This window comes from Lissotriton vulgaris, unplaced genomic scaffold (assembly GCF_964263255.1).
Source record: "Lissotriton vulgaris unplaced genomic scaffold, aLisVul1.2 SCAFFOLD_4726, whole genome shotgun sequence".
Lineage (NCBI taxonomy): Eukaryota > Metazoa > Chordata > Amphibia > Caudata > Salamandridae > Lissotriton > Lissotriton vulgaris.
In genome coordinates, this window is record NW_028247472.1 from 14,881 (window position 1) to 38,340 (window position 23,460).

The 23,460-nt window shown below is 48.0% G+C and overlaps 2 protein-coding genes across 6 annotated transcripts in view; one reads left to right on the top strand and one right to left on the bottom strand.

Annotated features, from left to right (window-relative positions):
- Positions 1-1,836: 1,836 nt before the first annotated feature.
- Positions 1,837-13,751, bottom strand: LOC147665169 (uncharacterized). Its single transcript, XM_086949708.1, has 3 exons — positions 13,576-13,751; positions 10,131-13,098; positions 1,837-3,663 (listed from the first exon to the last, which is right to left on the bottom strand). Exons 1-2 carry the CDS (start codon positions 13,670-13,672, stop codon positions 12,566-12,568), a joined length of 630 nt encoding a protein of 209 aa, XP_086805834.1. The 5' UTR covers positions 13,673-13,751; the 3' UTR covers positions 1,837-3,663; positions 10,131-12,565.
- Positions 13,752-16,446: 2,695 nt separating this feature from the next.
- The window catches only part of LOC147665170 (uncharacterized), a 76,533-nt gene continuing 69,519 nt past the window's right edge, over positions 16,447-23,460 (top strand). For 2 of the 5 annotated variants that reach the window (XM_086949703.1, XM_086949704.1), the window contains exon 1: positions 16,489-16,645. In XM_086949703.1, coding sequence (XP_086805829.1) covers positions 16,592-16,645 — 54 coding nt within the window. In that variant the 5' untranslated portion in view covers positions 16,489-16,591. Of the gene's footprint in view, positions 16,646-23,460 lie in introns of all 5 variants that reach the window. The other 3 variants (XM_086949707.1, XM_086949706.1, XM_086949705.1) reach the window with 3 other exon arrangements.

Consider the following 23,460-nt stretch of genomic DNA (forward strand, 5'->3'; position numbering starts at 1 on the left):
TCACAAACACCTCCATCTTCGTGATGGCTGTCATCTCTGGAATGCCTGTGATTCGGACGTTGCTGCGCCGGGACCGCGCCTCCAAATCGTCAGATTTCGCGCAAATGGCATCGAGTACTTTCTCCATGCCAAGGAGTTGTTCTCTGGCTTCTTGTTGGAATTCATGCGGTTCGGTGTGATGATTCTCCAGGCTGTCAAGGCGCGTCTCATGAGTGGCCACTTGGTTCTTCACAGAGTCAAGTTGGGTCGTCAGGGTGTCTAGCTTTGCATCGATATTGCGTAGACTGTTTCGCATTTCCAACATCAAAGACCTAAGGTCTCCTCCCTGGTCGTCACCATCTCCTTCCTCCCCGTGGCACCCTGATTTTCTTGATCAGGATTCACCTGCTTGGCCGGGTTTATTCTCGAACGAGAGCTTGGATTGACGGGTGTCAGGCTTACCCATGATGACCACTTGGGTCAAAGCAGCCGTCCCGCCTGTTGTATGGCGACACGGGGCGCAGGAAGAGCTATCCAGACCACACTCTCTCAACCACCTGGGACCCAGTTCCGTCGTCGTGTAGCAGGATTTATTCAGGCTTAGGTTCCTCCCGCGGGAAGTGGTGGTAGGATATGGACTATGTACCTCCTTATAATGTCCAAATTACACAACCCCGAACACTCACTGCAGAGCAGGGGAAATGGCGTCAGACCTTCAGGATCTTCCAGCATCTGCTCGCCGGCCTGCTGCAGGTACAACGTATGGACCCTCAACGTAGACCAGGCATGAATCCCACCTGCAACAGGACCGGGCAAGACAAACAGCTCGGGACCAGGCCACACAGTGGGAGGCACAGCACCCCACAGGGTGCCCTTTAACTTGGTCTTCAGGGCTCCCGACCGGGCCGCGGTCCTAGGCCTCTCCCACCTCCTTTCAACTGCTGCGTGGCGTCCGGTGCCAGGGCTACCACCCTTCGCGCGTCGATCTGCAGCTCCACGCAGGGGGCCTCAACTCATCATCATCATCATCATCATCATCATCATCACCACCACCACCACCACCACCACCACCACCACCACCACCACCCGGGGTGTATGTGGCAGCAAGCGGTTGACGATCCAATAAATTCCTGGCAGCAGCGTCGGGGCAGCCGAGGCAGGGCAGTGGGCGGGTATATTTTATGGGGTACATTCGCCCCGCGAACAGCCAACGGCACTCCACTCACCTCAGCTCCGGGCAGGTCCCACCAGGGCAGTACAGGCTGTCTCCGCATAGGAAGGGCCGCCGCACCCTTGCTGAGGCCCCGCAGATTCGAGGATGGCTCCTACCCCACCTGCATCGAGGTCTCACCATAAGCGCAGTAGGGTCCGCGGCCTCAGACTCAAGCTTAGGAGGCATCCAGGGACCGCTCCATTCCCGGCCACAGCAATGCATTGCCTCCGGAGTGTGCCGTGGATCACGCCAGGGTCCGGTGCTCAGAGCTTGAAAGTTGCAACCCCTAGGTCTCGGTTGTAGCAGGATAATTTTAGGATTTATGGCTCAGCCGGCAGAGCCCACTTAGTTAGCGGCCATGTCGCTGCCTGGCTAGCCATACCCCCAGGAATACTGCTTTATTAATGCTGTCCTTTCAAAGTTCTCAGAGTAAAAAAGTTTGTGAAATAAACCTTGTACAATGATCCATACACTCAGCAGAAAAGAAACATACAGGGGCACAATTGAAATGAGGCGTGCCTCTTTTATTCCACACACCCCAGTCATGCTTTGAAGCTCATCTTTAAAAGCATTTTTGCCCTTGCTCACTGTATTCAGAACCTCTGGAAACACACTTTTCTACTAGAAAAACCCATGAAGCGCTGTATAGTACGTTACATTTATTAAGTATGTTTCCCTAAGGGGCAATAAGGCACACTTTAAAATGTACATTATCAGACCGTAAAAAGTGATGCACAACCTTGAAAAATCTACTGCCTTGAGATCAGTGTCTTTGACATGACATACTCCCCATCCCTTCAAGGGGAATCCTACCTTACACCGAAAGAAACTCAAGGTAGGACTGCAGGATTAACAGTCAAAGAAGTGTGAATATTAGTTTGTGCATTACAAAAGAGCCAGTAACACGTCAAGAGGCCAGTATCCTGGGCTCGGAAACCACTAGAGTCTTACAATCATCCTTACTGGGGGGATGGGCGCCCCCTCTAAAGGAAACAACTCTCATCAGAGCAGTATCACATGCTTCACCTGACCGCAGGCACTGTCAGGAGGCAGAAAGGATCGAAGGCCTCTAAATAGAAGTTGTCTCCAAAAACACTTTCGCTCAGCGCACTTTAAGGCTTACAACAATAACTTTCAGGTGCACATGTAACTATGGCCGACAAATGTCAGAGGGGATTTTTTTTATCATTTAACAAAGTATTCATGCTGCCGCTTCATCCAAAGATAGGGATGAGCAAAACAAATCTGAACCTGTTTATTTCTAGCAGTTCCCAAACCGGACAGTTTATGGAAACATCCCACAGCAATTCGTTTTCCCCTTGGATATGCTTTATTCAGATATTGACTTTATGATATGCAAAACTCTCTTGTTGCAAATATTGCAAGAAACGTAGCTGTAGACAAACATCCTGCTGAGCGTGCTTTGCTACGAACTCAGCCTCCAAACTGCCAGCAATGTCAAGAAGACAAGGACATCTACGAGGTCAAGGAGTACATAATACACGGATGGCCAGAGAAGAAACGTTTGCGAGAAGTGCTTCGGAAATTCTATGAAGTCAGAGAGGAGCTGTCTGTGGGTGACAATGGGGTATTCCTGTACAGGGGTGATAAAGTAGACCCCCCGACAACGCTTGTCCCCCACCTGTTAGCGCTATTGCACGAAGGACATCTAGGAATCGTAAAAACCAAGATGAGAGCGAAGCAAATGTACTGGTGGCCAGAACTGGACATCCAAGTGGAAAGACATGTGAGGGCATGTGATCAATGCCAAAGAGCGGACAAAACTCTGAAACCTTTAAGACCGGCCTTGGGGAAGTTTACCCAAAAAAGCAACCCCTGGGAAGAAGTATCTGTAGACATTCTGGGACCCGTGCTTGACACCCAAGGAACGCCGAAATATCTGTGCGTCCTCGTCGACAAGTACTCGAAATGGCCGGAGGAACACATACAGGAAGAGATGGACGCTGAGACAGTGCTTAGGTTCCTAACTTCAGTCTTCCTCAGGGAAGGTATCCCAAGAACCATTCTGAGCGACAATGGGCCGCAATTCACCACAGAGAAGTGATACAAGTACGCGGCGAGGAACGGAAAATCAAACACACCTCCGTATACCATCCGTCGAGTAATGGACAGGTGGAGAGGTTCAATAGAGTTATAATGAGGTCCATCCAAGCAGCCATCACGATGGGTAAAGATTGGGAGAAAGAAGTCCAAAGCATGATGCGGGCCTACCGTATCACCCCCACCAGCACAGGGTACAGTCCTTTCCAAATCCTGAGAAGAAGACATCCCTTCACCAAGGACAACGTAGCCTAGAGGGAAAAGACAATCACTAGCAAGTGGTCCCCTGCAGTGGTGCAGCACAACCTAGAGAAGGCCCAGAGGATATATACCGAGCACTACAATCGGAGGAGAAATGTGAAGGAAACAGCCCTGGAGAGAGGGGAATGTTGAGAGTCAAATTAGCAGTACTAAGAAAACAAGCATTTACAATGCAATAGGTCTCCCAGCTTTAAAGTTTGAGCTATTGGCATTGTATATTACAATGTGTTACATTAATTTGTTATCAAACTCTGAATTGTTGTATAAAGATGGTAAATGCTGCAAGAAAAAGTAGCACTGAAATTGATAGCTTTCGCAATCGCTATTGTAATGAAGCTGAACAGGCAGGGACAAAAGCATAGTCATAACAATCGATTTAAAAAATAAATGAAAAAAACACTCACTGAAAGTCTGCTTTCGATTCTGCGACTGTCCGCAAACCCAAAACAAAGGCCTCCTCCTCCCCCTAGGGCACCTCACCACGCACGAGTACAAAAACAAGCATTTGCAGTGCAATAGATCTCGGAGCATTAAAGTTTGAGTTATTGACATTCCGCCTGGGAACATCACGCGAGCCCGAGGAGGTGTAGGCCGTGCCACGAGGCAACCTGCGGCCTGGTGTGCCCATCGGGTGAAGTCGGAGCTGCTTGCTGAGGTTGGTGTTTCTCCCCCCCACCCCCCCGTGGGGCACAGAGACCTACCCGCAAGCCCTGAAAGAACTGCCCAGGGTGCCGATTGCAAATTCGGCCCGAACTGGTAGATGGAGCACGAAGCTAGCTGAGGCCTACTCTGCAAAGGAGGTGAGAAGTGGCGGCCGCTAGGCGTGTGGAGAGAGACATAAAGCGAGGCAAGCTACCGCGAGTGGGTTGGGCACTCACTACTCTGCACACTCACTACTCTGCACACTCACTACTCTGCACACTCACTACTCTGCACACTCACTACTCTGCACACTCACTACTCTGCACACTCACTACTCTGCACACTCACTACTCTGCACACTCACTACTCTGCACACTCACTACTCTGCACACTCACTACACTGCACACTCACTACACTGCACACTCACTACACTGCACACTCACTACACTGCACACTCACTACACTGCACACTCACTACTCTGCACACTCACTACTCTGCACACTCACTACTCTGCACACTCACTACTCTGCACTCACTACTCTGCACTCACTACTCTGCACTCACTACTCTGCACTCACTACTCTGCACTCACTACTCTGCACTCACTACTCTGCACTCACTACTCTGCACTCACTACACTGCACTCACTACACTGCACTCTGCACTCACTACTCTGCACTCACTACTCTGCACTCACTACTCACTACTCAGCATTACTACTCAGCATTACTACTCAGCATTACTACTCTGCACTCACTACTCTGCACTCACTACTCTGCACTCACTACTCTGCACTCACTACTCTGCACTCACTACTCTGCACTCACTACTCTGCACTCACTACTCTGCACTCACTACTCTGCACTCACTACTCTGCACTCACTACTCTGCACTCACTACTCTGCACTCACTACTCTGCACTCACTACTCACTACTCTGCATTACCACTCTGCATTACCACTCTGCACTCACTACTCTGCACTCACTACTCTGCACTCACTACTCTGCACTCACTACTCTGCACTCACTACTCTGCACTCACTACTCTGCACTCACTACTCTGCACTCACTACTCTGCACTCACTACTCTGCACTCACTACTCTGCACTCACTACTCTGCACTCACTACTCTGCACTCACTACTCTGCACTCACTACTCTGCATTACCACTCTGCACTCACTACTCTGCACTCACTACTCTGCACTCACTACTCTGCACTCACTACTCTGCACTCACTACTCTGCACTCACTACTCTGCACTCACTACTCTGCACTCACTACTCTGCACTCACTACTCTGCACTCACTACTCTGCACTCACTACTCTGCACTCACTACTCTGCACTCACTACTCTGCACTCACTACTCTGCACTCACTACTCTGCACTCACTACTCTGCACTCACTACTCTGCACTCACTACTCTGCACTCACTACTCTGCATTACCACTCTGCATTACCACTCTGCACTCACTACTCTGCACTCACTACTCTGCACTCACTACTCTGCACTCACTACTCTGCACTCACTACTCTGCACTCACTACTCTGCACTCACTACTCTGCACTCACTACTCTGCACTCACTACTCTGCACTCACTACTCTGCACTCACTACTCTGCACTCACTACTCTGCACTCACTACTCTGCACTACTACTCTGCATTACCACTCTGCATTACCACTCTGCACTCACTACTCTGCACTCACTACTCTGCACTCACTACTCTGCACTCACTACTCTGCACTCACTACTCTGCACTCACTACTCTGCACTCACTACACTGCACTCACTACACTGCACTCTGCACTCACTACTCACTACTCACTACTCAGCATTCACTACTCAGCATTCACTACTCAGCACTCACTACTCTGCACTCACTACTCTGCACTCACTACTCTGCACTCACTACTCTGCACTCACTACTCTGCACTCACTACTCTGCACTCACTACTCTGCACTCACTACACTGCACTCTGCACTCACTACTCACTACTCAGCATTACTACTCAGCATTCACTACTCAGCATTCACTACTCAGCACTCACTACTCTGCACTCACTACTCTGCACTCACTACTCTGCACTCACTACTCTGCACTCACTACACTGCACTCACTACACTGCACTCACTACACTGCACTCACTACTCTGCACTCACTACTCTGCACTCACTACTCTGCACTCACTACTCTGCACTCACTACTCTGCACTCACTACTCTGCACTCACTACTCTGCACTCACTACTCTGCACTCACTACTCTGCACTCACTACTCAGCACTCACTACTCTGCACTCACTACTCTGCACTCACTACTCTGCACTCACTACTCTGCACTCACTACTCTGCACTCACTACTCTGCACTCACTACTCTGCACTCACTACTCTGCACTCACTACTCTGCACTCACTACTCTGCACTCACTACTCTGCACTCACTACTTACCACTCTGCATTACCACTCTGCATTACCACTCTGCATTACCACTCTGCACTCACTACTCTGCACTCACTACTCTGCACTCACTACTCTGCACTCACTACTCTGCACTCACTACTCTGCACTCACTACTCTGCACTCACTACTCTGCACTCACTACTCTGCACTCACTACTCTGCACTCACTACTCTGCACTCACTACTCTGCACTCACTACTCTGCATTACCACTCTGCATTACCACTCTGCATTACCACTCTGCATTACCACTCTGCATTACCACTCTGCATTACCACTCTGCATTACCACTCTGCATTACCACTCTGCATTACCACTCTGCATTACCACTCTGCACTCACTACACTCTGCACTCACTACACTCTGCACTCACTACACTCTGCACTCTGCACTCACTACACTCTGCACTCACTACACTCTGCACTCACTACACTCTGCACTCACTACACTCTGCACTCACTACACTCTGCACTCACTACACTCTGCACTCACTACACTCTGCACTCACTACACTCTGCACTCACTACACTCTGCACTCACTACACTCTGCACTCACTACACTCTGCACTCACTACACTCTGCACTCACTACACTCTGCACTCACTACACTCTGCACTCACTACACTCTGCACTCACTACACTCTGCACTCACTACACTCTGCACTCACTACACTCTGCACTCACTACACTCTGCACTCACTACACTCTGCACTCACTACACTCTGCACTCACTACACTCTGCACTCACTACACTCTGCACTCACTACACTCTGCACTCACTACACTCTGCACTCACTACACTCTGCACTCACTACACTCTGCACTCACTACACTCTGCACTCACTACACTCTGCACTCACTACACTCTGCACTCACTACACTCTGCACTCACTACACTCTGCACTCACTACACTCTGCACTCACTACACTCTGCACTCACTACACTCTGCACTCACTACACTCTGCACTCACTACACTCTGCACTCACTACACTCTGCACTCACTACACTCTGCACTCACTACACTCTGCACTCACTACACTCTGCACTCACTACACTCTGCACTCACTACACTCTGCACTCACTACACTCTGCACTCACTACACTCTGCACTCACTACACTCTGCACTCACTACACTCTGCACTCACTACACTCTGCACTCACTACACTCTGCACTCACTACTCTGCACTCACTACTCTGCACTCACTACTCTGCACTCACTACTCTGCACTCACTACTCACTACTCTGCATTACCACTCTGCATTACCACTCTGCATTACCACTCTGCATTACCACTCTGCATTACCACTCTGCACTCACTACTCTGCACTCACTACTCTGCACTCACTACTCACTACTCTGCATTACCACTCTGCACTCACTACTCTGCACTCACTACTCTGCATTACCACTCTGCACTCACTACTCTGCATTACCACTCTGCATTACCACTCTGCATTACCACTCTGCATTACCACTCTGCATTACCACTCTGCATTACCACTCTGCATTACCACTCTGCACTCACTACTCTGCACTCACTACTCTGCACTCACTACTCTGCACTCACTACTCTGCACTCACTACTCTGCACTCACTACTCTGCACTCACTACTCTGCACTCACTACTCTGCACTCACTACTCTGCACTCACTACTCTGCACTCACTACTCTGCACTCACTACTCTGCACTCACTACTCTGCATTACCACTCTGCATTACCACTCTGCACTCACTACTCTGCACTCACTACTCTGCACTCACTACTCTGCACTCACTACTCTGCACTCACTACTCTGCACTCACTACTCTGCACTCACTACTCTGCACTCACTACTCTGCACTCACTACTCTGCACTCACTACTCTGCACTCACTACTCTGCACTCACTACTCTGCATTACCACTCTGCATTACCACTCTGCACTCACTACTCTGCACTCACTACTCTGCACTCACTACTCTGCACTCACTACTCTGCACTCACTACTCTGCACTCACTACTCTGCACTCACTACTCTGCACTCACTACTCTGCACTCACTACTCTGCACTCACTACTCTGCACTCACTACTCTGCACTCACTACTCTGCACTCACTACTCTGCACTCACTACTCTGCACTCACTACACTGCACTCACTACACTGCACTCTGCACTCACTACTCTGCACTCACTACTCTGCATTACCACTCTGCACTCACTACTCTGCATTACAACTCTGCACTCACTCTGCACTCATTTAATAGGTCTCACCGTTTTCTGCATACTTTTGTGAGAGACTGTTCTATTTCCTTGTTAAATACTTCTGCATCAAACTGGGAAAAGGCAAGGGAGTCTGGCACTGGGGCTGCATTGCTTTCAGCTTTCAGCACACCCCTTCCCTGTCTCCGCAGCACCAGACAGGACAGCCATGCAGCCCCTGATCCTTCTGCAGAACGACTTAAAGTGCCCCTTTCACTTAAACTTTCATCAACCTAACATGTTTTCAAAGGAACCGGAAACACGACGAGATGTGCAGTTTGACATTGTCTGTGCAGGAAGGGGAAATGTCTCTCGGTTAATGATCAGGGCGTAAATATTTCTCTGTTGCTATTGAGTGTGGGCCGTAAGGGTGAGCTTCTTGGGGCTTTATCATAGTCAGTGAGTTCTTATAGGGTGCTTAAAGGGGGTGCTTCCAATTCCCAATTGATGATTGTAGTGGGCGGTATGGGGGGGATGTTGTTTTCCTGTGGATATTCACCATGCGCTCAAAAGGAGGCTGTTGTCAACCTCTAGAAAAACAGTGTGTGGACTGAGGGGCGCTTATATTCCCATTTGCAAATGTTTCTCTGCAATAAAAACGTCTCGCAAAACATAATTTCAGGCCGCCTGTCACATTACACAGTAGGAGGCACTTTAAATATAGAATCGAGTATGCCCCCGGAATGCCGCCGCGGCCGCCCCGGAAGTCAGGCATGGTCGCCTGTGACGGGGGCGGAGCCACGTTCAGAGCGGAAGAGGAGGCAGGCGGAGTCGTTGCGTCTCGCGGCCCGGGGCTCCTGTGAGCGGTGTGGAGCCCCGGGGCCACGCCAGCAGGAGGTTGGGCGCCGCGTGCTGAGCAGAGTCCCCGACATTGGCCAGGTAAGTTCAAAAAAAGGCTGGGGGGGGGCTTGGTGCACTTGTGTGTGTGTGTGTATGCTCGTGTGTGTATGTATGCGTGCGACGGTGACGGCGGGGGAGGGGGGAGGGAGCCTCGGTGCACGTGTGTGTGCGCGCGTGTGTGTATGTGTCAGGGGGGGTGTCTCTGTATGTATGTGCGTGCGTGCGTGCATGGGCGCTTGTGTGTGTGTATGCGCATGCGTGTGGGGTGCTTGCGCTTCCCAGGAGACAGCGCCTGGCCACAGCGCGCGTTCCAGTTACAAATCGCCTGGAAGGATGCGCGTGGCCAGGACTGTCTCCTGGGACTGAGAGTCGCTGACAAAAGATCTCCTGGCGGACACAGCGCTGACGCGCTGTTAAACGCCAGGAGACCTAAAAAGGAGACAGCAAATACAGTCCACCACTGCAAGTGAAAGAGGAGTACGATAGAGCAGCATTGCTCAGTGACGGGAATGTATGGTCCCAAGACCACATGTCTAAATGCAACAAGATCCTACAATGGCCCCGGAGGAGAACGAGAGGACACAAGACCCAGGAGAAAGAAAGAATGAGGGAAGTACCCCTGCAGAAGAAGAAGAGGACCAGGGGGCGGAAGGAAGCTGTGAGGAGTCTGGAGACCATGAAATTCCTGAGATGGAGGAACAACATGGAGGGGAGAGTGTGACCCCGAGAAGAGCCGGGTACCCCGAGAGACAAGATGGTGAGCCCTGCAGAGAACTGCACCAGGGAAGCCCTCTCCACTCCGGTAAGACGCACACGAGCAGGCAGAGTGGTAGTACGGCCCAACCGCTTCCGAGACTTTGAACTGGGGGGAAGCTAAGCGTCCTGAGGGACCTTCAATGACATTGTTACTGTTGTTAATAAAAAGAGGGAGATATGTAGAGTTGCGCTCCAGTCCTCGCGTCCTACGTCACGACGTGGTGCGCGAGGACGCGAGATGAGGAGCGGCTGTGCATGCGTGAGCAGAAAAAAAAGTGAAAGTGCTAGAGAACGCCGGAGGCTCGGCGCTCTCCCGTTCTGTGCACTATAAATAAAAATATGTATACCTCACCTCTACCTAGTGCCTCCTGATACTTCATGCCTATGAAAAGGCACATGTACCAAGAAGAACGACGAAAGTGAAAAATGCGTGGTTATCTAAAAGAGATGTAGTAAGAAATAATGTTTTAGACGGGGCATGCATCCCATCAACCCAGGTAATGAAGTCGGTCCACTTTTCGAAATACGGACGTCATATATACTGCGGATGGGGCAATATTTTTCCCTGATAGTCGCCTCGAAGTCTGTTAATGTTCAAAACTATTCATTTAATATAAATGGCAGAAGCAATCAAGTTAAATGTTTTCAATTATTTAAAGAAAATTGTTTTTTCCTCTTTAAACAAATATCACAATATGAAGATAGCAGCTATATTTGGAAAGCTGCTCATTAAAATATATAATTCTGGCATTTCGTATTAAAATAAATCATAAATATATGACATCATTTACAAATACGTCAAACTTTTATTTGGTTTTACCGAATGGCACACTACGCCAAGATGGCGGTTTTGTTACCCTCACTGCTGTGGCTACGGTGTCCGGAAGGGCCAATCCTATTCACGCGCGGGAATTTGCAGCTGTTTTGAAAAAGAAAGTAGATGGTGCTTGGGATTGTCTTTTCTTTGCGCTTTCGCGTGGGCGGTGCCGCTGACTTTAGTTCCTGATAAATCGAGGTTAGAGGTGAAAGCTGAATTCAGACAGTTCTTTTTACGTGTAATACAGGGCCAAGGGTGGGGGTGCATGTCTTCTCTAGGGGGATATAATACAACTCTTCTTTATGCATTGTCTACATTGCTCATTGTTTACCCTGTCACATAGTTGCTCAATTTGCAAATTGCTCATGTGTGGCATTTGCAAAGTTTCTGTATGCTAAACGATGACATTTCACTGCTCAGTGTATGACACCTCGCGTGATACTCTATCACGACTGAGCATCAAGCAATGGTATTACATGTAAAGACATAAATATTACACCCTTTCGAGCAATACAGAGCTCGAAAAGGGCATTAAATCTGCTTTGAAACACCCGAAACACAGGATCACTAACCCATGGGGCAATTTTAAAAACTGTTCCCAGCCGTGGTTGCGTGTAAAATATACGTCAAGTATTATAAACATATGTATTTGCCAGTTTGAATAATTAGACTAATACTGATTTTTATATATATAGCCCTTCATAAAGCACCTGAAAGTCGTTATCACTGCACAGAGGCACCATTCTTAGCAACATTAGAATAATTACATATATTGACAATACATAAAGTAAGCATCTCTTTGCAGCTACCAAACACTCAGTAATAGTACAAGGACCTGTAGCTCCCTTGAGGATCTCTGCAACGCAAGAAGCAACCCATTGACCCATGTCAAAAAGGATGATCATCCCATCTGATTATTAGTCAGGCTATTCCTGCAATTATCTCATGCCATCCTGAAGTATGCCTGTAGGACAAAAAATGTAAATGTGATGATGAACCTAGACTCATCACAAAAACTACAGTAGGATGGTGTTCTGATGACTTCTACTGGCAGGGAGTGATTACCTTTTACAACTCCACGAATACTAATTGACAACTTCAGGACGAGGGAGAATTACTCCAGGATGGGTTCTAGCTAATTTAAGGATGACTGTCAATTAGTCCAGGATGATCCTATAACCGCTCTAGGATGGAAGTGGATTACTCTGGAATGATCCCATGACAATTTCTGGATGAGTGTGTATTATTCCTGGATGATCCTATGACAGCTTCAGGATAGCTATTGATTACATTAGAATGGCCCCATTATATTTTCAGAATGAGTGTTGATTACTCTAGGATGACGTGGTGAAAGGAAGGCATGTTTTTGTCCTTGATATTTGGATTTAAGCGGGGACTCCAAGACAAGTTCATTTTCACGGTCTGATGCGTAATTTTTAGTTGTGGATTTTTGATTAAGGACACTAGCCATCCTTGCTAAAAGGGCCAGGTTTTCAAGTTTCTGCAAATTCATCCGCGAACTTGCATCACCAGGCTGAGAAGTTGTGCTTTCAGCATGAGCTTTTTTACCAACTCTTATATAATCCAGTCCACTCTGCTTGGCTTTTTTGTCCTTGCATCTTTTCTCTGCAATTTCTTCCTCTTGTAGTTCGCGCAACACCCTCTTAAGTCTACCAGCGCTTCCCCGATTGCCACAGTCCATTAACATCTGCTTTTTCTCCAGTGCCCTTTGAAGTAACACCTGTTTTAGACCCTCTGTTGTGCCAGAATAGCTTGCAATTATCTCTTGAAAAATATCCTGAATCATTAGACACTGTTTCTTCACTAAAAAAAAAGCAAGAGAAAAAAATATATTTACATATAAACTTCAAAACAGAAAAGAACACATTGACCACTTGCAATATATCTTCACGCTCTAGCCATAATATATAAATAAAGAGGTATTAATAATAAAGGACAAATGTACAATCTATCCATAACCAAGTAAGTTTTCCTTAATAGACAGTACACATTGTAAGCCTGAACTTGAACCTCCTGAAAAAAGTTGCCTAAATAAAATAGTTTATCCAAAAATGGCTGCCTTATAGTAGTGCCACAAGCTAAACGTTTCAGTCCTTTTCATAAGTGTTACATTTGTCTCTGGAGAGCAATCCAAGGCATATGTGGGAACATGCATGTTCATTTTTACTGTCCATTATTGGATTAATCACAAATGTAGGTTTTTACTGAAACAGGTTGGTAATTTGTACCGTTATCCTGCAGTTGCAAACTTATTATAAAAGGTTTACTTATTGTGCTAACCAGATGATTGTAACAGAATCATAGCTTTAAAATCTCTCTCTTCGGTGATTGGCCGACCAGCTTCATCTACAGTGTTTGGGCATGCACTGAAGGCCATTGAGGAAATTACCTAATAATCAACTTTATTTTTGGAGTGCCAGAGTGTATGCTTAGACCTTGCTGCTCAGGACAAATAGTAATAGCAAAGTAGAGGCATTATGAGAGAAATAAAAGAACTATCGATAAGTGAACTTTCACACTGGGGTTTGTGATGGGAAATCAAGTTACCTATCCCCACAGATGCATAGAGAGTCAGATGCCTGCTACCCTCTGCCCACCGGCATCCCAACATGAAAGGACAAGCGTTAAAAATACAATAGGTTTCACCTTTAATTAAGCTAAAGATATTAGCTTTGCTAGTAGTATTGTACGTTAATTGTGCAATATGTAATGGCTTTATAAATGAAACAAAAGGCATTACAATGGCAAATACATAAAGCAAAAGCATTGGCATAGCCAATAGGTCTCCCCTCTGGGACCTAAGTGTTTTGCCAGAGGTGTTTGGAAGTTTGGTAACAGATGCAATTTAACATAAAGGGAACCCATACCTCGTTGACACATGCAGTACCCGCAGTTCAAACGAGAAGAGGGCATGGGGAAACCTCTTATAAGATCTCAATCAATGGGGAAGGCACGCGTTACTGCAACTTGTGCGTGCTTTCACCTTATAAATATTTAACATATGATCCGAGGCAGTTGAATGCTAGAAGTGAGAAGGGAGAGAGAGAGAGAAAAGGCGGGAGAGAGAGAGAGAGAAAAGGCGGGAGAGAGAGAGAAAAGGCGAGAGAGAGAGAGAAAAGGCGAGAGAGAGAGAGAAAAGGCGAGAGAGAGAAAAGGCGAGAGAGAGAGAGAAAAGGTGAGAGAGAGAGAGAAAAGGCGAGAGAGAGAGAAAAGGCGAGAGAGAGAGAGAAAAGGCGAGAGAGAGAGAAAAGGCGAGAGAGAGAGAAAAGGCGAGAGAGAGAGAAAAGGCGAGAGAGAAAAAAAGGCGAGAGAGAAAAAAAGGCGAGAGAGAAAAAAAGGCGAGAGAGAAGGCGAGAGAAAGAGAGAGAAGGCGAGAGAAAGAGAGAGAAGGCGAGAGAAAGAGAGAGAAGGCGAGAGAAAGAGAGAGAAGGCGAGAGAAAGAGAGAGAAGGCGAGAGAAAGAGAGAGAAGGCGAGAGAAAGAGAGAAGGCGAGAGAGAAGGCAAGAGAGAGGCGGCGAGAGAGAGAGAGAGAGGCGGCGAGAGAGAGAGAGAGAGGCGGCGAGAGAGAGAGAGAGAGGCGGCGAGAGAGAGAGAGAGAGAGAGAGGGCAAGAGAGAGAGAGAGAGAAGGCAAGAGAGAGAGAGAGAGAAGGCAAGAGAGAGAGAGAGAGAAGGCAAGAGAGAGAGAGAGAGAAGGCAAGAGAGAGAGAAGGCAAGAGAGAGAGAGAGAGAGAGAGAGAGAAGGCAAGAGAGAGAGAAGGCAAGAGAGAGGCGGCGAGAGAGAGAAGGCAAGAGAGAGAGAGAGAAGGCAAGAGAGAGAGAGAGAAGGCGAGAGCGAGAGAGAGAGAGAAGGCAAGAGAGAGAGAGAAGGCAAGAGAGAGAGAGAAGGCAAGAGAGAGAGAGAGAGAGAGAGAGAGAGAGAGAGAGAGAGAGAGAGAGAGAGAGAGAAGGCAAGAGAGAGAGAGAGAAGGCAAGAGAGAGAGAGAGAGAGAGAAGGCAAGAGAGAGAGAGAAGGCGAGCGAGAAGGCGAGAGAGAGAGAATAGGAAATATTAATGTGACTTATCTCAGGGCTCGATCCCTCTGCCTCAGTACTTTAGCAGTAGGTCAGGTTGTAACTGGATAATATATGGCTGGGATCGATAGTGGCAGATGTAACAAGACCTGCTTCATTTTTACAGAGATCTTAGCGGTCAAGGTAAATTAACGCAAACAGGGAATATGTAATTGGCCCTGTCTCAATAATATATACAAACGAGTTAAAAACATTGCATGCACATGGAACGAAACCAGAATGATAGCCTGTTTTGCGAAAGTAGATACTGCAAGATGTTGGAATGCGTCGGAATACGTTTCCTAAATAGGGCGTAAACCTCAATCGTCACAGGCAACCAGGCCTTTCAATCAACAAATAAACAAAATAAGGAACCAGCATTACAACGGCTAAGTTATTTGAAGCATTTATCCTTCTGCTTTGAAACGCAGCCATGAAAACTGCCAGTGTTTTAGAAGATGTGCTGCTCTGCACAGCTTGGTGAACGTGACCAGGATTCAACAATAGAGCACACATTCATTTAGTAATCAAAGCTCACTACAAGTTGCAAGGACACAAGTAATGCTCAACAATATACAATATTCACATAAATAAATGTGTTTAGCCTTCTTTGATTGACAACTTTTCAGTAGATATTTTTTAGGCTTTTTGCAATTTTCCACAACTTACACAGGCACACACTACGTCACACATACACAAAAATACACATGCTCAAACACAAAAGGTGCATATTAAACAAGCAGGCAGGCTAATACAGACAAACATCAAACACACACATTGCAACGCAGGCATTCATTATAACACGTACGAAGCACACACATGCAGTGAGCTGCTTCTGAATTTGGCCCCTTAATGAAAACTCGTGCTTTCCGAAAAATGAGGAAGCTGGTCTGGGACGGAAATTGAGCAGCTGGGACCGAGAGCGGGGGATCGATGCTGCTCTTTTTTAACAGCTGCAGCACTTACCTGAGTATACGCTGGAATCGATGAAGAAAGTGGAGTTGGAAAAATAAAGAGACCGATGCCAATTGCACTCACGGCAGTCTTCGTTCTTGGCGCTGAACAATGACGTCACTTCCGGCGCTCCCGGAAGTGCGTAGGCTCTCCATTGAGGATCTGCGGTTCGAGTCCCAGCCAACCGGCAGACCGATGGTTTACAGTAGGTGATTTTGGCATTGTGTTCGAGGCAGCTGTGCTTTTTAAAAATGTATTTTAGTATTGTGATGGAGTGAATTCGGCAGTCACCATGACGACAAAGCTTGTTTTTCTTTGCAAGACCTATTCCTCGGGCCATGAGCAGGTCTGTCCGCAGTTGTTTAAAGAGTCTAACAATCAGATTCCACTAAACTATGTGTTTATGGAAATACTCTATGAAGGAAGTGCAGCCTGGGGGTACGGAAAGTATCATATCACAGCAGCGCCTCCCGGCATTCCGCATTCATAAAAAGTTTGGGGGTTTGTAGGGCTTTTGGATTTTAGGGCGTACATGGTCATTTTAGGGTTGAGGGTAGGTTTGTGTTTTGGGGGGCCAGGTGTAATTTAAGGGTTTAGAGCATGTTTGGGTTTGGGGTGCGAGGGTTAATTTTAGGGTTTAGGGTGTGTTTGGGTTTTAGGGTACAAGGGTTAATATTCGGGTTTTTGGGTGTGTTTGTGTTTTGTGTGCAAGGGTTAATTTGGGGGTTCAGGGTGTGTTTGGGTTTTGGCGTGCAGGGGTTAATTTGGGGGTTTAGGTTGTGTTTGGGTTTTTCGGTGCCAGGGTTAGTGTTCGGGTTTAGGGTGTGTTTGGGTTTTAGGGTACAACGGTTAATATTAGGGTTTAGGGTGTGTTTGGGTTTGGTGTGCAAGGGTTAATTTGGGGGTTCAGGGTGTGTTTGGGTTTTGGGGTGCCAGGGTTAATTTTAGGGTTTAGGGTGTGTTTGGGTTTGGGGTGCAAGGGTTAATTTGGGGGTTCAGGGTGTGTTTGGGTTTTGGGGTGCCAGGGTTAGTTTCAGGGTTTAGGGTGTGTTTGGATTTTGGGGTACAAGGGTTAATATTGGGGTTCAGGGTGTGTTTGGGTTTTTGGGTGCCAGTTTTTTTTTCATAGAGTTGCCCCCCCCCCCCCCAATCCAGTGTACCCCTGCTCATAACACTAGTTTACTGACGCTGCTGAATTAATATAGGTTACTGCTCAAGTGTGTATATCTGCCAAGGAACCCCACAGCATGGATGACACACTCAACGCTAATCCTAGCTTTTTAGCCACATGTATAATTTTGGGCCTATAGCTTAGCTTTTACTATTGAAAGTATGTGTTTAAAAATTCTACTGTGCACCCAATCTGAATTATTACTGTGCTTTATTAGCACCCCACCAGAACAAATCACGTTTAGACTTTTCCATCTCTAATGCATGCACATACCTTCCATACACCATACATCTCAAACTGGGACACCACTGCTTTGCCCTACCTCCCCATTGAGACAGTGGGCATATTTCTATCCTTACCCCAAAGTCAACATGTGAATGTTCCGCGTTGTGCTTTAGAGTCATAGAGATTGTTTCCGCCTGTCCTTTTTCAGCCATGTGAGCATTCTTTCCTTATGCTTTGGAGATCAGGGGAACAGTCTCTCCTTATGCTCTGGAGATACAGGAAATATTCTCCTTGTGCTCTTGAGACATGGGGAATATTCTCTGTTTGAGATTTGGAAGCACAGGGAACCTTCCATTTTCCTTATTCGAAGATGAGTGAACGTTCGAGCCTCAGATTTCCTTGTAGACAAAGGGAATATCCCTGTCCCTTCTAAAACCAGATCATCTTGCATGGCTGTGACCAGGTCATTTTCATCTTCGAGGGAAGGGATGAGGTGTTTAGCCGTACTGGCCAGCATTCATGCATATGTCCATTCTTAAAGCATAGTGTGGCTTCCAGTAGTGGAAAACCAAAGGCTGGTACAGCCAAGCCTTCATGTTTCTTTATAGAGTCCTGCGAGGGATGATGGAGGTGTACATGCAGGTCACAGCACTGGAATGGTGGTGATGATGTAGACCATCATTTAGGGGCCCTGGACAGCATTTGTGTGAATCTCAATAGTGATGTCATAATGGTTGCTCTGTGTTAGGATTGATTTGAAATAAGAAGAAATGCAAAGTTGTTCTCGAGTACAGAATTCTTTTAAGTGATAGTAGAGCTGGAGAAAGGTCTAACAGTGAGAGCTTGAGCCATAATCTTTGGCCTGGGACGCAAGTCGCAGCTAGGAGAGTCTTCTCTAGCAAATACTTTTTTTTGAAGTGACATCCGGTATTCTTCTTTGAGGTTTCCTTCCAAGATATTCCTTCTGGACAGTTTTCATTCACAAACTTTCATTCAGAATGTCCTGGAACCATTCTCTGTATCTACTTTCTCTAAATCATTGCACTTCTTCTGTATTGCTGAATCTTTTTTTCTATGAGATTTGTATTTTATTCCTTGTTATTCTAATGTCCTCAGCTGTTGCTCTCATTTGGATGAAGCTTTTTAGTCCCCAGCCCCACCGAATTGTCTGCAGGCATGATCAAACCAGGGCTCATTGTTGTTTTTTTTTGTAGTTTTAAGTCTATTCTTGTTTAATCGTCTTATTGTGTTATGACGTTCAAAAGTTTTTGATAACGGGTAACTGAACCAGTTTCCCTCTTTGAATTACTCCTGACAGTGCACCAAGCTTTCAATACTAAAGGCCCTAAATGCCTTGGTGACCGGTTTTGCCACTACCTCCCTGTAGTAAGGGCATATTCCTTTATGGAATACTAGCAGCCCGCCCCAGCGTTGCCTGGGCCAGAAGGGGGCTGGGGGCTGCATTTTTACCCCGGGGCAGAAGGTGGCTGGGGCAGCATGTTGTCGAGCGGTGCACCCGCCGACTCCCTCCCTCCCCACCTCCCGCCCGGACTCCAGCAACATCCGATTTAAGTTAAGTAGCAGCCCGCGCGGTGCACCCGCCGACTCCCTCTCGCCTTCCGCCCCAGCAACATCTCCATCAACGTACCTCTCACTGCTCCTCCGCTTCCCGCCGCTCCTCCCCGCGCTGCCACTGCTCCTCCGGTTCTCGCCGCTCCGCAGCTCCTACCGGCGCTGTTGTCCTCCGCTCTTCCTGGTTCTGGTGAACGCCGCTCCTCCCCTCATGCAGACGTCGCTCATGTCGTCTGCTCTTCCTGGTTCTGGTGAACGCCACTCCTCCCCTCACGCAGACATCGCGGCCGGCGCTAGTTGCAAGGGACTACTTTTTTTCATTTATTAATATTTTAAACAACGTTTTATTTTTATTTTTATGTAGCCTATATCCTTCTGCTTGCCCTGAGGTTTTCTAAGATGTCTTGGGTGTGTAGATTGGCGCTGTGGTTCCCGAGATTACCTTGCCCAAAGGTGCAAGTTCTCTCTTTATAATAGTAGTATAGATGATGTAGGAACATTGTCAATGTAATGTTCAGAATGTAGTAAGTAGAACCTTGTTATGTGTTCTCTGTAACTTTGTACAGTTGAGAATGTTATGATTGTCACTTCTGCAGTCAGCTCCACCAGATCTGCATGTTTCCTTCTTCTACGCTACAAGCTATTCTAATAAAAAGGGAAAATCTTTGTGTTTTGAAGTTAAAACGGCAAACTTCTGAATTTCATTTCTCCATGGACATTAACCACTTCGTGAGTACTCAAATGCTACTTTCAATGAGCATTCCTAAATTTGTGTTGTAACTGGCACCGAGAAATAGTATTTTTTTTTTCTCCGTTGTGTGTTACTTATGTGGATGCTCGATCTTGGCATTTTTTTTTTTGCTACGGAGGTATGAGTACTATGTAGGACAGTTTACGGGCTGATTGGTGGAGTTGCGAAAATTGCATCGCTGTGATTCATTGTTTGCCGAAAGTAAATTTTTTGGGAAAAAAGATTGCTGTGACATTGGAGTTTGCGGTTGGTCAAACAACGTTGGAAGTGTTTACCTTTAAATCTGCTTCTCCAGTGCGGGTGTCGTCACCTCAACGAACTTGCGCTGTAGTGGAGTCTTCAAGATTCGACAGCGTCTGCATACATCACACGCAAAGGTCACGCATTACCACGTCTATGCACACGTCACAAATTACACACGGCGGCCATTTTGGAAATTAACAAACTTGGTTTCCAAAACAACCGAGATCCGAGCGATTTGCCGAGCGCATATCTTCAATCAATCAATCAATCATAATACTTTTATAGCGCGCTACTCACCCGGAAGGGTCTCAAGGCCGCTACTGCTCGAACAGCCAGGTCTTGAGTTGTCTCCTGAAGGCGAGGTGGTCCTGGGTCAGCCGAAGGTGGATGGGGAGGGAGTTCCATGTCTTGGCCGCCAGGTAGGAGAAGGATCTGCCTTCCGGCGGTGGCTCTTCAGATGTGTGGTACGGCGGCGAGGGCGAGGCTAGCGGATCGTAGCTGGCGGGTGGGCGTGTGGAAGGTCAGGCGGTCGTTGAGGTAATTGGGTCCCAGGTTGTGGAGAGACTTGTGTGCGTGGGTGAGGAGTCTGAACGTGATCCTCTTGTTGACGGGGAGCCAGTGCAGGTTCTGCAGGTGGCCGGCGTTGTAGTCTTTTCTGTAGCTTGGCTGTGGTTACGGCATAGAGGGTGTTTCCGTAGTCCAGCCGGCTGGTGACGAGGGCCTGGGTGACCTTCTTCCTGGTTTCGATCGGGCTCCATCGGAAGATCTTGCGGAGCATGCGGAGGGTGTGAAAGCATGAAGAAGAGACAATGTTGACTTGTCTGGTCATCGAGAGGGAGGAGTCCAGGATGAAGCCCAGGTTGCGTGCGTGGTCTGTCGGCTTGGGGGCGGTGCCCAGGGCCGGGGGCCACCAGGCGGTGGGTGATGGCCCAAGGATGAGGACTTCCGTCTTGTCTGAGTTCAGTTTCAAGCGGCTGTTCTTCATCCACTCGGCGACGTCTTTCATCCCTTCGTGGAGGCTGGTTCTGGCGGTGTCGGGGTCTCTGGTGAGGGAGAGGATCAGCTGGGTGTCGTCGGCGTAGGAGATGATGTTGAGGTTGTGTTGGCGTGCGATGGCTGCGAGAGGTCTCATGTAGACGTTGAAGAGGGTGGGACTGAGTGATGATCCTTGCGGGACGCCGCAGATGACTTCGGTGGCCTTGGAACGAAACGGGGGGAGGCGGACTCTCTGTGTTCTTCCAGCGAGGAACGAGATGATCCACTTCAATGCCTTCTCTTGGATGCCGGTGTTGCTGTGGGGTTGGACTAGGGTGCGGTGGCAGACAGTGTCGAACGCGGCGGAGAGGTCCAGGAGGATGAATGCCACTGTTTCCCCGTTGTCGAGAAGGGCTCGGATGTCGTCGGTGGCTGCGATGAGGGCGGTCTTGGTGCTGTGGTTGGCTCTGAAACCGGACTGCGAGGGGTCGAGGGATCCATTTGTCTCGAGGAAGGCGGCAAGCTGTCTGTTGGCGATCTTCTCGATGACTTTGGCAGGAAAAGGGAGGAGCAAGATGGGGCGGAAGTTCTTGAGGTCGGTGGGGTCCGCTGTTGGTTTCTTCAGTAGGGCGCTGAGCTCGGCATGCTTCCAGCTCTCCGGGAAGGTGGCGGTGTCGAAGGAAGTGTTGATGACGTCTCGGAGTTGGGGTGTGATGGTGGAGTCGGCCTTGTTGAAGACGTGGTGGGGGCAGGGATCAGTCGGAGATCCGGAGTGGATGGTGCTCATTGTGCGGGCTGTGTCTTCGGTGGTCACTGCGGTCCAGGTGCGGAGGGTGGCGGTGGGGTGCGTTGGTTCGACGGTTGGGTGCGAGGATGGTGTGCTGAAGCTGTTGTGGATGTCGGCAATCTTGCGGTGGTAGAACGAGGCGAGGGAGTCGCAGAGATCTTGTGAAGGGGTGATGTTGTTGTTGCCGGTGCTGGGGTTGGAGAACTCCTTGACGATGCTGAAGAGTTCTTTGCTGTCGTGGGCGTTGTTGTCCAGTCGATCCTTCAGAGATTTCTTCTTGGTGGTGCGGATGAGCTGGTGGTGCTTGCGGGTCGCGTGTTTGAGGGCGGTCATGTTGTCAGTGGTCCGGACGAGGAGCCAGGCTTTCTTGAGGGTGCGGCAGGTCTTCTTGGAGTCCTTGAGTTCGTCGTTGAACCAGGGGGCTTTCTTGCTTCTGGGTTTGCTGGGAGGGTTCTTCAGTGGTGCGAGCTCGTCGGCGCAGGCGGTCAGCCACTACGTGAAGTTGCGGGCTGCTTCGTTGGGGTCCGGTGTGCTGGTGGGTGGGTTCTGGCGGAGGGAGGCGGTGAGCTGGTTGGCGGTGATCTTGCTCCAGCTTCTGTGAGGAACCTGTTGCGGGTGGTGGTGGGTAGTGGTTTTTCTGAAACTGAATAAAACGGATGTCAGCAACTTTGGGCATCGGCGAGTGTGATAAGTACTGTTGGAAGAAGGATATGCATGCAGCATCATATTCTTGAGGGTGCTCCTATTATTTTCCTGATAAGAAGAAAACTGGAAGTAGTGCTGAGAACAAAAAGCTTAGCACTGTGATATGTTACAGATCTGGTTGTTATTCACATTCTGCTACGTATGAAAAGTGTCCTTCTAAATCTGCAAAATGCATAGAGTGTGGTCTGGTGGGTCATTTTTCTAGGGTGTGTAATCGCAAGAATAACAAAACTTCAAAAGGGAAGGTTGCATATGTCCAGGATACGTCCTCTTCAGCCTCAAGTGATTCTGATACTCAAGTGAATTTGGTACAAATGAAAAAAGTTGTACTTAATATCACGGGTGACTGTTCTTCTAAACCTTTGTGTCACATCTCGCTAGGAGGAGTTATGATCCAGTTGGCGGCTGATTCGGGCTCGCCTTTCACGATTGTGTCACAACATATTTGGAGGGATAAGTTTGTCAACATTATTGGGGAATGGTTAGAACCAAACGATATTGCAGCTGAAGGTTATACTGGTAAAAGTATAGAAATGTTAGAATTCAGAACATTAATCTTCCGCTTTAAGGAAAGGCACAGCACAGGTAAACTGTACATATCTGAAGAGGGGCCTTCGGTCTTGGGGTGGAAGGATTAGAAGATGTTGGACATAATCCTTAATCCCAATAGCAAAGAGCAGGTTTTGGTATCTTGTGAAAGTGTAGACACCAAGAAGTGGGTTTTACAGGAAT